We start from the raw sequence: 15,159 nt of genomic DNA, 5'->3' as shown, positions 1-15,159 counted from the left end.
TTAGTGTCCCTTTGGATTACAGCTGGTCTACTTATCCAGTGCTGGTACTTTCTTTGCCAGTAACTCTACCGCCGTGGAGAATAATCCTCATTTGATAAAATGCATAATTTTTTTTTCAACCTCCTTTATTATAATACAAAAAACATTAACAAAATCCAAAACTTTGTTCTATATTCCATCCCAATAGGATTCCACGCGTTACTTTACTAGTCTTATCTAATGTGCAGGCTCTAGTTATTTTCATTCGCAGACATAGAACATGAACCATTAAGATGAAGTGCATCTGTAACTAAATTGAAAAGGTATTACTTTGAAGATATCTCCCAAATATAAAACTACAATTACTGAATTTACTGTGCTCAGCAATTTAAGGCTGTACCTCGAAAGACAAAGTATTTGGGGGGGCAATTGAGAGATGTGCAAGAATAAGGTTTGGGCAGGATTTGTCAAATATACTGAAAAAGATTAAATGGTTAAATCAGGAATATGGACACATGCATATCTAGAGTCAAATGATTACTGATTAAAACAATTCTGCAGCTTAATGATTACACATTAAGTTAAACAGTACAATCTTGTTTCAGACACAGAGCTTTAAGATGTGGTGGCTGCCAGGTAAGAAATTACACAGTAATTGGTGAGACAGCAGCAGTAGAACAAGACTAGGTAAAGAATTACTTATAGAAGTTGTTTGGAAACCCCCCCCCCCCCTCCAAAAAAAATCTGAGGCACAGCATCATTATGAAAATGTCCCCTAAAGCAGGTCTAAAGAGTAGTTGAGTTCAGTGTATACTTGTGGATATTAGCTGAGGAGGACTTAAATACAGGATATCATAACTAGATAACCAGATTTCGTAATAAACAATATAAAAAGCATCCACTCAGCATGACTGCAACATTTGCAGCAGCCACAACTTAACTATCAACAGGGAACAAGAACTAAAACATTTTTGCATAATTGTAACATCAGCTGAGCTAGTCAGGAACCATCCTTTGCAGAATACGTTTGTTCATTTTTCAAGATGCAAAAAAGGCACAAATATTGGCTTTTTCATTGCTGTTGACATCTGTGCTTTGTTTTAAGACAGTCTTCATCAATACAGAAGTATATACAATTAAATTAGACTTGAAACATAAAATATACTCATATCACTGCCATACGCAGCATGAGAGTGGGACATATCTTCAGAGCTCAGCATGTAGCCAAAACAAAGAAATGATATTCCCACACAAATGGAAGTGAGCACAGTATTGAGCAATTGGAATAAGACATGCGGAATAGTCATTCCAGTTTGCTATGTCATTTTCAATTGTATCGCTGCAGGCAGAAATCATTTTCCTTACCGTTTCTTTCATAAAATGCCTGTTGTGAGACAAGCAATGGCAATGGAAAGTTTGCCTTTGAACTGAAAATGATACTGTTTTGCGACAGTGTTGCTCTTGAAAGTGCACACACACAGAACCATGATCCAAGGCTTATTACGAAGTATCGTTAGTCTTGCCACCATTAATGTGACTTGATGTCTGTGCACAGAAAATAAGTCTTTAGTTCCCCTTTGCCTTTCACGGTGATAAATCCTCGAGATTCACAAGAATAGCCCAGGCATTCCAAAACATTGCATGTTTCTTCTGTTACCTAAAATCATACAATACTGCTGTTAATGCACATACACTGTGAACAACAACAACTTGTATGTGAAGAGTTCACTTGAAGCTTCTGATGCCACAGCAAGCGTTAATTAATTAAGGTGATGTTGAATTTATACAAAACCTTGGTTAGATCACATTTGGGAGTATTGTGCCCAATTCTGGTCTCCATACGAGAAGGATTACAAGAATGTCACCAGGGTCGGCTGGTTACTGCGATCAAGATAGACTGGATAGGTAAGGCTTTCTTTTGCTAAAGAAGAAACACTGAGGTGGGGGTACGTGGGTTTGAATAAGGCTATTTGCACTGCTTGGGGACACAAATATAGGATAGCAACTGGGGGGATCTAAAAGAAAATTTACAAGGAACTACTTCATGCAGTTGGCAGTGTGATTGTGGAACTCGCTGGCTGAAGCAGTAGTGTAGATGCATTCAAGAGGAAGCTAGACCTTCACATGAGGGAGAGGAGAACAGAAAGATGTGAGGGTGAAGACTCGTGGGTAAAAACATCGGCATGGACCGGTGTGGGTTGAGTGGCCCGTTTCTGTACTGTACGGTCTTTGTAACCTTTGTAAATGGAGCGCGATTTACTGAAAATCCCTTTGTTCCTCATAGTGGTTGGTACAGGCACGAGTGCAAGAGAACACTGCAAAAGTGCACGGAAAGCAGAACATGAGGTGGGCTAAGCAAGAAGCCCACCTTTGTAATTTAAAGCAACGGCAGTGTGTGTACTCTGCTGCACCAGAACATAGAAAATACAAGTCATTTGACTGCCAGTAATTAGTACACGAGAGTGTATTCTTTCAAAGAAATATTACATTATGAGCTGAGTCTTAATTATCAGTCTTGATTTTAAAACTTTGACTGACTTAGAAGATAATAATTGTAGGTTAATGTAAAAACGGCTAAGAGTGTTGTGGTCACCGTCTCTTAAAGTTTTCACGAATATATACAGATGTGAATTCCCAAAGCAAGTCCACAAGGAAATTAGGAGCTTGTCATGTTACCTGGATTTTGCCCAACTGACCAGTACTTTCCATTCTGCTAGCAACATTGACTGCATTCCCCCATATGTCATACTGAGGCTTCTGTGCTCCAATCACACCAGCAATCACTGGTCCATGATTTATTCCTGTGGATAAACGTATCAAAAGGATGATCCAATAACAAGTTAGTTAATTTTTTTTAGATTAGACAAAAAGCCTCTGTGCAATTTGTAATTTGAATACTGTGGACATTTCACTAATAGTTCTCATATAATGAATGGCATTTCATTCAGTTGGTCTAGTGCACAACAAAGAAAGTTACACTTGTACTGATTATTAAATGGAGAAGAGTTTTAAAGTGTGAGCACAAATGTCTGTGGTACACAATAAAAAAAAGGATATCAATGGATATTAAAAACTTGCAAGTTCATCGACAATGTAGCAGTTTATAAGAAAGAAGTTGTAACACTCCAGGTTTTAGAAATACAACTTACCAATACGCAGTTTGAAATTATTAACGAGTGTCTGTTAATACCATCCAATTTGCCTATTAAGGCAATGGCAAACTCCACCATGATACCAATCTGAGCAAATTGCTTCTCAGCATCCTGTTAAAAAGAAAACAAAAGTCAACAAAGCAAAGGTATGCGTTTGCTTCATTGAAATGCATACGAAATACATGAAAAAGGAGGATCTTTTTAAAAAAATTATAACGTGGTCATAACCTGGGCTAATAGAAAAGCGCAGCCTGTGTCTGGTAAACAGACAGCTCTGGACGCAGCTGTGCGGTGTAGCGCAAGCGGCAAATGGGCTTCACTCCACTCGGAGGCCCTGCTATTGTGATTGTCTGTGTTTCTCTCCCATGTGTTTGTGTGTGTGTCCCGCTCAACAACACTTTCCCCACAGAATGGCACCATGTTCTTTTCACAACCGTCAAGGTCCCATTGTTAATTTTACACGAGACTCCCAACGGTCTAACAGAGCAGCACTCAAAAGTATTTCCATACAGTATTGTCTCCTCGCTGACTGGTAATGTGATTTAAAAAGTCAAACACTGGATCACTGGACAACCTGCTTGAAGGGGAAATCGGTCGCTTTGATTCTATTTTTGAAGTCAATCATCAATTAAATAATTAAAATAAAAATCAGACATTTAGCTGACCAATGGATTCCACTTCAGTAAGAATTTATATTCAGAGCAAATCCTGAGATATGAATGTTGCACAAGCAAATTTTGCTAATAAAATATATTATTTAGGTTCATAAGAACCATATCTGTTTCATCTGTGGAAAAGTAAAANGATCATTTGATCACTATATTGTCATTAGTTATGTTTGTATCTAAATTGGAAAGGCGATTTGTCAGAAAATTTGCACAGCCGTAAAGGTGTTAACTGACCAATTTAAATATGTACACAATTGTATATTAACATAAAAGATAACAAACAAAAACACTTGGCTTCTCTTAAAAGAAAATGCTGAAAAGAAGCTTGCTCAATGGGACGCAAACAAAGAAGCTTAATAAATAACTTTCGGGAGCGTAAATTTTCCTAAACAGCTGCAACACATCTTTGTTTCCACTGGCTCGCCTGCTCAGAGGTAAAGTGAGAATGAAATGGAAGCAAGAGGGCTGGGATCCCAAGATATTGGCTTGTAAGCCACCACTGGTTACATTTTACTGGTGGTTGTAAAATTGACAAACAAAGCATTAGCATTTTGCTGAGCAGCTGCCATTAAATTCTAACACAGAGCAAAGTCTGGGCGGAGGGGATGAGTGAGCAAGAGAAGGTTCAATTATCTTTTTATGCCAGTAAATGTAGCAGGTTCACATGCTTTAAGAACAAAAAGCTAAAATTTACCTTCAAGCGAATAAAGCAAAGGTGAACAAGCAGGTTTTAGAAGTTGCAAACCATTCTTTAATAGGTAAATCGTCGACGGTACTATGAAAAATAGATAGATTTGCACCGATTATGTTACAGTGACTCGCGATTACCTGTTTATTTTCTTGACCTGGAGCAATAGTGAGACCTGCAGCTGCCATGTAGGTGCTACCAATAGTTTTGATTTTTTCTACAGCGCTGAACTTCGGCTTTGACAAAAGCTAAAACAAAAGCCCACAAAACACACAGTCACTACACTTTACATTATATTCTGTGAAGCGCTTTGAGACGTCTCGAAGACGTGATAAGGCGCTATATCAAATGCAGAGATTATTATTATAAAATAGTCAGAAGTGCATAACGCATGGAATGCGTGGAAGAACAGAAAAAGTAATGCTTTTCGTATATATTGAAAGCAAATAGCCAATTGCAATGAGCAAGTATGTTGGAAAGCAACAAAATTCTTAAGAAAACATTAACAAATAGATTTTTTAGAGAGCCGGTGAAACAGATTATGTTTAACTGTCAGATTGTGTCAAACGAGTTTCCAGGAATCAGAACCCATAATTACCTCATCAAAATCAGCTATTATTTCATTCAATAGTCTGAGGCATTCAAGTCCCTCTTTATTTACATCGCATTCTGTGTAAAATTCTTTGAAATCAGGAATTGAAGCAAACATGATACAAACACAGTCATAGGACTGGTGGTATAAATCCTGCAACAGAAAATAACATGCAACAGTTAACATATTATTAATATTACGTGACGTTTAAGTTAACTGAGTTGTCAGGGACCCTGTGCTGGAGAGTTCAGTCGAGTATCAAGAAAGCAAACCTCATTCTTTTTATTTTCACCAATGAAGTGGGCGGCCACATGTCCTGGTAGCACGTTCTCCAATAAAAGTCGATTCACGTTCTCCATCGTCTCGATTTCCTCCCTTTCTTTTTTGAATTTGTTCTTCCACAAGAAGTCTTGTCTACAGTTGTACTCATTCTGCGAGCAAAAGCAAAACACACTCGTACATATCAGTAAACTATTGGCAGAAAAACAAAGTGTACACTGTATTGTTATGCAGTAGAGTTTCTGTTTTTGTTACCTGTCTTGTTAAAAACAGCAGAGTGCTGACAAACAGAATCAGGTAAAAACAGCTCATAATCTTTGGATTTTTCAAAGGGCCTGGTTTTTCAATGCTGAAAAATATAAATCAGGGATATTGTAATTGACGACAAATTATTTCCACGTCAATTCACGTAAACCAACAATTTGATAACAAGTCAACAAAACGTCAGCTGGCTCATTTGGCAACGCTCTCGCCTCTTGAGACAGAAGGCTGTGAGTTCAAACCCCACGTTGGGACTTTGAACTCCCAGAGTTTAGGTTGACACTCTAATGGAGTGTGAAAAATTCCATATATAATAGGATACAAGTCAACTCAAAAAAAAGGTTTGATAAGCAGCCAGGCCAAATGCACGTTGGAGACACAGCAGGTCTCACTCGGATTTGGGACAAGCTTTTCCACACAGAGATAAACAACGCTTCACAGTAAGTGGAATTAATACTGCATGGTCTAGTTGTTTCTCTTCCAACACCATTCAACATCACAAGTAGAGACACATTACATCCCTAATTAATTTTAGATTCAGCACATCGTAATTTATAACGCATAAAAGCAGCAATGAATAATCGGTGTATCTGAGACTTAGTCAATGAGAAATTTGATGCACATATAAAGCTTTTGAGTTGAATTTGCTGTAAGTCAGCCTTGACTAAACAAGGTAATTCTTTTAAGTGTGAGGTAACAGTGTGGCACTAAAATAAAACGAGCAAAGTTTACAATTTCACATTTTACTTTCTTAAAATATTTCAACAAAAGTATTTACAGGCATTCTTTTACATATGACACATCTAAATGGTGCGTTTTGAAGCTGTTACCGAAGATGTTGCAATCCATTTTTGTAAAGAGATTTCCTAAATGCATTCCAGTGTCAAATATCCTTATTCATTTGGCTGATTTACTTTTAGGTGTTTATTTCCACCTTTAATAAAGTCTTACCTGGTACCGTTTTCATTCGTGTACAATTTGTCTCTGTAGACGTCAAACAAGGAAGCTTGGAAGTCCAGGAGGATGAAATTATAAGCCACACAGGCAATGACTAGTATGGCTGCTTTGAGTTCAAAGCTTACTCGGAAAAAAACTGAACAAGCAATGAGTCCCAAAATGCAACAATAGATGTAGTACTGCCAAAACAGAAGCAAATTAAAAAAACAATTTAGAATGTACAATAGTCTTCAGCAACCATCTCGTGGAAACAAACCCAATTTAACAACCTTTTGGCCAGCGCGCAATGAGTTGTGCATCGATTCTCGATTTAACGCTCCTTTTTTATATCAATGTGAATGAAGCAGGGCACCTGACACAATCGCAGAATAGCCACACCAAAAAAAAATAAAACATGAGTGTCCTGCTAGGCACCAATATAGGAAGCTAGCTCAACCCTCAGACCAACAGCAGGTCCTGAGAAACTGCAGCTAAACAGATCTTTTGCCTTGGTACTGAAAACAATCATCATAATAATAGCTGCTCAACATCAGGAGTAATTTTACTACTGTATTATCACACCAAATTTATCAAACATTAGATCTGTCTTGACCAGACTGTATTAGATTGTATTACTGAGTATATATATATATATGGATTGAAATATAAAAATACTCCACTCCTAGCTACACTGAAGAGGGAAGAAGAGATTGTAATGTAGAATCTTTATTCTGCTGTTAAACTTTTTCTTGAGAAACTGTAATTGCACAAACATTTTTTTTTGAACATTGGAAATTTTTTGTGAAAAATTTGCAAAGATAAAGTGTATGTATCAAATTTGAGTCATAAAATATTCAAAACCTATTAACTTCTACACGATCATTCTTTTAAGAAATGCACAAGGTACTTTATAGCTGTTGGCATTGTAGTTGAATGGATGTTTTTGGTCAAGAAAGTTGTAAAAAGGGCTGGATGAGTATTTATACTCACAGGAAGGCAGGAGAGAGCATTCGTTTGTTCAACAATTGTCATGTTGCCCATCGCTTTAGGGGGATTGATACACTGAAGACAAAAAATAATAATGATAATAAAAAAATAAGTTATAATAATCCTTGCATTTGATATGGCACCTTATCACGTCTTCGAGACGTCATGAATATACTGCAAAGTGAATTGACTATATCTTGTGGGTAAAATTAAATTATTTAATCTAAAAACAAAATTAAAGCTTTCACTGGAACAGACACAGTCTAAGAAAAGCATTGTTTTTATAAATCTGACTGATGGCTAACTTGCAGTGTCAAAAACAAAATGGAAATTTCACTTCCAGTTACAGCTCAGCACCTCTCCAAATCACTATGGAGTCTGATCAAGGCAATCCCAGTCTGCAGCCACCCATTACAACCTGAACTTTAAATGAAATCATGTGTCCTGGACTCAATCATCTTTCCTGGTAACCCATTCCAGCTGTAAGTGTTAGTCTGGCTGAGTTGGTAGTACATGCCCACTGAATCAGGAGACCGCATGTTGAATGCTCTATGCCGGGACTTTGAACTCACAGTCCAGGCTGACACTCCAGTGCAGTGCAAGGGGAGCACTCCATCATTTTACCCTTATAATGAGACAGTAAACCAAGGGCCCCATCTGCCAGTTCAGGTGGATGATAAAGATCCCCGTGGACCTTTGCAAAAAGAGAAGGTAGTTCCACCTTGTGTCCTAGCCAATAATCCCCCAGATAAAATTTGTTATTCATTTCATGGCTCTCTGTGGGACATTGCTGTGAGCAAACACTCTAATGTAATTCCTGTGAAGTGCTCTCAACATCAAAAAAGATGCTATAGCAAATGCAAGGATCATTATTTTAAATTCCATTGAAAAAGGAGGCCATTTGGCCCATCAACCCACTCTACTATTAAGTCCAAGCCAACTCTTTAATTACATTACATTGTATTTTCCATATTTCTTAATATCCTTAGGTACTGGACTATTTGTCATGGCTCTTGATGATTACTCACCAAGTTGATAACTGCAATGAGTAGCACAACTCCCATCGCAATGACAGTCAACGGTAATCGCACAATCGGTTTCTTTGTAACACTTTCTGAGATGAGACTGAACCAACTTGAAGAGGAAGATGTTTTTATGCAGTACTGCTGTGCGGAACAGAGAGGAGAGATCAGTCGACAGTTGTTTCACTGTTACACTTTATAACAGATGTTTTACGCAAAACTGTCTGCGACAGAAATAAATTTTAAAGTTGTTCAGAGAAAAAAAAGCTTTTTTGGTAATATTTTTAAAGGTTACACATAAATACAATAGATATATTGAATTACAATTGTTCTGCAGTGAGTAATGAATTGTTGAAAGAGAATTTGGCAGATTCAGTGACCGATGAGAATTTGATTTAAAACCAACTCACCTTTAGGTGCCCGGCAAAACAAATGAAGAGAATTATCAGGAGAATAAAGGCAGCTATTCCAAATGATATTCCAAGTGTTTCATTCCTTTTGGGTGGTGTGGGGAAAGAGATAAATAAACAATTGTTTAAGGTAGAATCGGTTATTTAATGTTTAACAACAACAAGATTTGTATAGCACCTTTAAACGTAAATATGAAGTCGATTCATGAGGCCAGTACTTACCTTTCGGTTGCAAACATTTGGACCCCAAATATACAGAGAAATATGAACATGACGCAACCAATGTAATACTTCAAGGAAGGAATACTGACTGCACGATACTGCAAAGCAAAAACAACCATTGTAAGATACAATAAACAACAGAGCTTCCATTTTATTTATTCACCCACAAAGTACAGTCAATTTTACAATATATCCTGTGAAGCGCTTTGAGAGGTCTCAAAGATGTGATAAGGCGCTATATCAAATGCAAGGATTATTATTATGTACTTTCTCCTCACAGCATTTTTTTTTAAACCAAGCTAGTGTTTGGGATCAGGAAGGGGAGGAGGGCAGGGAGGGTAGACTGCAAATGGGATTCTGTGACTGAGTTTCTTTCTTGTGTCCTTACAGCAATCTGCATCGGCCTTCTTCTGACTGCTGCTTTAATAAAAGATAGAATTACTTGCCTGTGTGACTGTCTGGAGTGTGAGTGGTTGCACAAGAACTGAAACTGATTGCTACTGACAAGTTGCTCTGAAGAGATATTGGAACACGACATGAGCAGATCACTCCATTCCCTCAAGTAGATTTGAATTGCTGCACCACAGTTACATCACCAACTTTTAAGAATCGGGATTCAGCATTATGAAAGTAAAATGCTATCAACGCTTTGTATTTTCACTACATATAGAAAACATGCCCCAACCGAACAGGGCATGTAACCAGATCTTACATTAAAGTGAAGCAGAATCCTTAGGTTTGCTACAGGAGCAAATTTGGATTCTAAATTTCGAGAATGATTTAAATCTAGAAGAATACAACGTGGGCTGGTTTAGGTGGAGCATGATGGCTTGGAGTTAGCCTGCTATCTATCCCCTTAAAATTAGCTCCGAAATAAAAGGGAATCGAAGCGGTGTGGCATTAGCAACCTTATTTAAATCCCTGTACTTTTCGGGCTCTGGATACACCACAGCACAGAACATACATCCACTCAGTGTTTTAGTAAAAACACATAAACTGCTTCGGGACAAAGGTTCATTCAGAAAATTGAGGCTAAATTCAGTTCTGCTTCACAATTCTGAGCTGAATTTGATATCTCAGGATAAGAGCTGCATTATTGAAAGACAGCATACGATAGATTGAATAAGTGCTATCCAAATATGCCTAGTTCTTTGCACTCTTTCAATTCTGAGCAACGGTCTATTGTCTATAACAGTGTATTCCAAGAAGAGCTTTGGGAGATGTCCTCCTGATGTAAAAGGAGCTAAACCAAATGTCAGGAATGATTATTATTATTGTTTGATATTGACCATTACCTACAATTTGTAACAAAATAGATTTAAACCTTTACATTAATTGATTCAAGATGACAACACCAGTGACTGGGGCTCTGTGCGTCTTTGAAAGAAACAAACTACGGATTTCTCCCTACTTTGAGTTTTGTACATATCAGAGACAGTCATTTTTCTTTTACTTTACGATAACACCTCTTTACCTCTTTACCATGTCTCAGCATGCAGTGTGATAAGCCAGTGTTCATTAGCATGCATACTCACTTGTTTTTCCAATCCCTTCTCACTATAAAACAGTGATATACTGAAAAAGTCATCAGATTTAATCCATTGTCTGTGAAAAAATGGAAACAAATAGAGCAGGACATGAGCCAGATGTAATTAAGATACAATGTGCTTATGGTTAAGGAAAGCAATAGATTTTCACTCACATTCATTGACTCTATGGTTCAATTACACACCACAAAATGCATTTTATGTTTCAAGTCTTTTTTGACCCTAAGATCTTTTATTATTCAAATACTTGAGATGTTCACCCGACATGAAAGGTGCTGTATAAATGTAAATTTGTATTATATTGTACATAATAAAAGCATTTTTCAACCGAAGGAAGTTAAAAAGTTGCATACTTTTGTGAATTGATTCCATCGATCGTTGTTAACATCCGATCGTGCAGTTCCTCTTCAAGTCGTCTCTTTTGCGATTGGTTTCTAGGAAGTTAACAATGCAGTCGTCAGAGAAAAGCCATGTGCACTATTCACCATCTAATTCAAGCCATCATTATTGAGCTTAGCGTGATGCAGGAAAGAGTCGTTCAATGTTTTGTTAGATAGATGTTGCAGCCATTTGAGAAAACCCAAGAATCAAAAGTGGTGAAAGAAAAAATTGAGCAATTAATATTTGTAATAAATCTACGAAGTAGCATAGCAATTTTGTCTGAAAGATTCTGAATACAGACAGAACAGCATCAGACCAACCAGACTGCTGTTAAGTGCTCTGAGAGGCTACCGGTGTGAAGGGTGCTATATAAAATTGTTGCTGTTGAATATTTTTACTCAATATCCTCTGTAAATTTGATTTCCTTTTTAAATCTGGAATGCGGTTTACAAAGACCTACCTATCTAATGTCCTGTGGAGACCACGCAGTGGTATATCCTAAAACACAAGAGGAAAAAAAATCTCAGAAAATGTTGATCGATAGGTTTCCAATGAAAAATGTGTATATGCATCAGATTTCGTGGCCTTGCCTTCCTGATCTTTCCATTTGTTGCTGGGAATTCACTGTTAACATTTTCTCGTTGCTGGAGGTGAGCAAATGGTTTCACTGCACCCCACGACTCCAGGTATCGTGTCATACGGACAGATGCTCTCATCTTCAGCCCGTCGTTTACATGTTTTGGCTTCTGGAGCTGCCTGATCTTCTGACTTTGCTGCTTGGTCTGCAATACAATGGAACAGGAAGGCAAACACAAACTGAAACACCTGAACGCCTTAAAGAACGTCACTGTTAGGTGGGTAATGCAAAAATATGACAACACATAAAAACAAAGAGATTACTGAAACAAAGTGAAAAGCTACATTTTAAATGAAAACACCCACCCTTGGATCAATGACCAAATACGTTTTTATGTTCAGATCCTTGAGGTAGGAATTTCTTTGGTGTCCATTTCCTTCTTCCACTTCATACTCTTTATTCAAGTGGTCCCATGTCGATTCAGTGATGTGTACACGACTAGTCCAAAAGAAAAGTGAAGTACAGTCACCAACAAACATTTAACATTCCAAATATTTATGTAGCATTCTCAAGCAAGAATGCATACACGAGGGAGGAGGAAATAGGGCAGGCACAGAAAAGGGCATAAGGAGGAGTGGAGATTCATTTGGGGTATAAACACCATCACAGACTAGATGGGCTGATTGGCCTGTTTCTGTGTTCTATGTAAAAGAACAGGTATTACTGCTTATTATAAATTGTGCAACAACACAAAAGTTTTTCATAATGTTTTTTTTAAAAAAATGATTACAGGTTCTGCACTATGTAAATAATAAAACTTTTCTACATCAAAAAGTGATTTTCTGACACCAAGATACCAAATTACGTTGAGTGTCAGATTAAACAGCAATAATTATTTGTGAATATGTTTGTTAATTTTGTTTTAAATGGAGAGCAAACTTGGTTTGTGACCGACATCAGCTCACTCACACCAGTGAGTTTCATCCCCTGCTGCACTTGACTGGTTGATACTTTGAAAAACCATCAGCTCACAGTGCTGATAGAAGGTGTCCAGTGAAATGCCATTTTCCCAAACAAAATATCCAGATTTAAAGTTAACAACGGTCATATTATTATTATGAACAATAGCCTGAAGAAAATCTTGACACACAAATCGAACAACAGGAATTGGATTAGCCTTCTGTTGCCGCTGGTGCCATGGAAACTAAACGACAGCACACCAATAAACAAGTTCATTGCCCTTTGAATTTTCTTCTGCAGGCTCTATTGCTCGTTTCCAACAAATGTTTTCTCAGTTTGCTCACGCTTTGTACTCGGGGGTGGGGTGGGTGGGGGGAGGGGGTCTGAAATTGTTGTCAGTGACTGCACTCCAATTTCCCATGCTCATGACTATGGGGACATGTTTAACCTTCATTCATTCAGAGTTTCAGCACAGTAGCGGGAAACGGAACCTACGCTCCAGCACCGATGGCACGGCACCAATTTAATCTCTTTATTCCACAGGAGAATACACCATCGAGACCTGTGCCAAGCAATTTACATTCCACTTGTGCTGCTGATCACATTTCATGTGCAATTTGATGGCTGGTGAATTATCGGGTTGGCCCATTTGTGAGAAGAGTCTATCCCATGGGTTTTCATAATATTGCTCTACTTTACCTTTATCGCTTATGTGTATGGCAGCGCTGCTCGACTGAAGCACAATATGCTCTTTGTTTCAGTTAAGCTACATTCTGTTACTTCAGTGAGAAAGCAGCATCTGAGCATTGCACTCCAGAGTTCTGCTGTGTATTTTAATCTAAATCGTGAGAGACGAAACAAATTCCGTCTAGTCCACAATTGGTCACTGCTCAGGGTAAAAACAAACAGGGGTGTGAATGGTGTGAAAATTAGGACAAATGTCTCCATTGGCTTCCATTTCTGTTCTGTGAGGCCAATTTCCATGGCAACTCCTGTCTCGAATTCTATTTCTGATTTTGACCAGAGCTTACACAAGGGCTAGGCTATTCTTATCATTCACAAAAAATTAACTATGAAAAGAAAGGGTTTTTGTTGCCGCAGCTAACTAAAGCTTATATATTGATAGAAATATTTGACAATGCTTCTGTTCTCAAACACCTTGTGTAAAACACAAGATTTATACCATATAGACAGGATACCTGTAACTATGAATAACTGTTTTTTTGCACCCTCTGTCTCAACTTCTATCTTAATTAATTCTTTAATCGGGGATTAGCTTTACACTTTCAAAATACAAAACAATGAATTTCCAAAATTTGCGATGCCGGTTGTTGCCATACATTAGAGCTGTAAAAAAAAAAAACTCCCATACTGCCTGCTCTCTCCTTAAAGGAACCATTTAGGACTGAAGCAAAAAGCAGATGGAACTTAATTCTGACTTTCCCCAGTTTCTCAAACTTTTGTAATTTATTTGACAAAAAAAGAGTTATCCTTGAGTTTTCAGATTTTTTACATTTCAAAAGTTACCTGACTCAGGCTGACACAATCAATGACCTTAATGCAAGATCTGTTGATGCCTGGGTTTAACATTTCTGTCTGGCTGAGGGATGAGATGGTGCTTTACTTTCAAAACAAAAATCTGGTTGGGGAATCCTCATCATTCAATTTGACCCAGTTGGATAAGTTGAAGATTCACTAAGTTTGATTCAGATACAGAAAAGATTAGAATATTGATTTGCTTCATTTTGTAAGTTAAGAGATGGACAGCACCATAGCAGAAATCGACCTGAACCAAGCCCTGCTTGGAGGAGAACAGCTAATTTGTCATATAAACCAGGAATTCAACCTGGGACAGCTTCAGTTTAGTCTGGTTCAGACATATACTGAGCCACCAGGACAGTCCTTGTTAAAAATTATTTAATTTTGACGATGGCTGGCAGACAGGAGTGTTTTGTACTTTAAAATCTACGTTTGCTGTTAGAGTGTCAGACAGAGATCTTACCCAGGCAGTCCGCCAGATTCCATGTGGTTAGCTAAGGTGACGTCGTGCGACCAGACATCGTACTGCCACTTTCGGAGACCAATGACACCGCACAATACATTGCCAGAATGAACACCGACTCGCATACTAATGTCCACTCCGGTGGCATCCCGGACTTGCCTGCAAAAGGATAACAACTCATGATTTGGTGCCGTAGTTCCACCTTCTTCTCAATTTACAGTCCAAATTTGTGGCTAATAATAATTTCCAGCGATGGTAATTCGACAACCAATCTTGTTAGCTGCTAAATTAAACAGTATTTGCCGAAGTGCTTATCATATAATAAAGTTACCTACTTGATAGCTTCACACATGTCAAGGCCCATTTTCACACAGTTCTGAGCATGTTTTGGTAACGATACAGGAAGTCCTGAGACACAGTAATAGCAGTCACCCAGTATTTTTATCCTCATACATTCGTTCTCCTACAGAAATTAACAAAATTTTATTAACATTTA

The 15,159-nt window shown here is 37.9% G+C and overlaps 1 protein-coding gene across 1 annotated transcript in view; it reads right to left on the bottom strand.

The window, feature by feature from the left end:
* Nucleotides 1–89: 89 nt before the first annotated feature.
* Nucleotides 90–15,159, bottom strand: part of adcy7 (adenylate cyclase 7) — a 45,831-nt gene continuing 30,761 nt past the window's right edge. Inside the window, 20 exon segments of the mRNA XM_007889440.2 lie at nucleotides 90–1,636; nucleotides 2,656–2,780; nucleotides 3,129–3,152; nucleotides 3,155–3,242; nucleotides 4,628–4,735; nucleotides 5,086–5,232; nucleotides 5,352–5,510; nucleotides 5,614–5,707; nucleotides 6,571–6,755; nucleotides 7,546–7,617; nucleotides 8,571–8,708; nucleotides 8,975–9,059; nucleotides 9,197–9,294; nucleotides 10,732–10,801; nucleotides 11,097–11,177; nucleotides 11,585–11,622; nucleotides 11,715–11,906; nucleotides 12,067–12,199; nucleotides 14,664–14,822; nucleotides 14,999–15,126. Of these exon segments, the coding sequence (XP_007887631.2) occupies nucleotides 1,508–1,636; nucleotides 2,656–2,780; nucleotides 3,129–3,152; nucleotides 3,155–3,242; nucleotides 4,628–4,735; nucleotides 5,086–5,232; nucleotides 5,352–5,510; nucleotides 5,614–5,707; nucleotides 6,571–6,755; nucleotides 7,546–7,617; nucleotides 8,571–8,708; nucleotides 8,975–9,059; nucleotides 9,197–9,294; nucleotides 10,732–10,801; nucleotides 11,097–11,177; nucleotides 11,585–11,622; nucleotides 11,715–11,906; nucleotides 12,067–12,199; nucleotides 14,664–14,822; nucleotides 14,999–15,126 (2,253 nt within the window). The 3' untranslated portion in view covers nucleotides 90–1,507.

The sequence above is a fragment of the Callorhinchus milii genome, unplaced genomic scaffold (genome assembly GCF_018977255.1).
Source record: "Callorhinchus milii isolate IMCB2004 unplaced genomic scaffold, IMCB_Cmil_1.0 Scaffold14, whole genome shotgun sequence".
Lineage (NCBI taxonomy): Eukaryota > Metazoa > Chordata > Chondrichthyes > Chimaeriformes > Callorhinchidae > Callorhinchus > Callorhinchus milii.
Note: the sequence above shows the minus strand (reverse complement) of the source record. Positions and strands in the feature narration are given on the sequence as shown.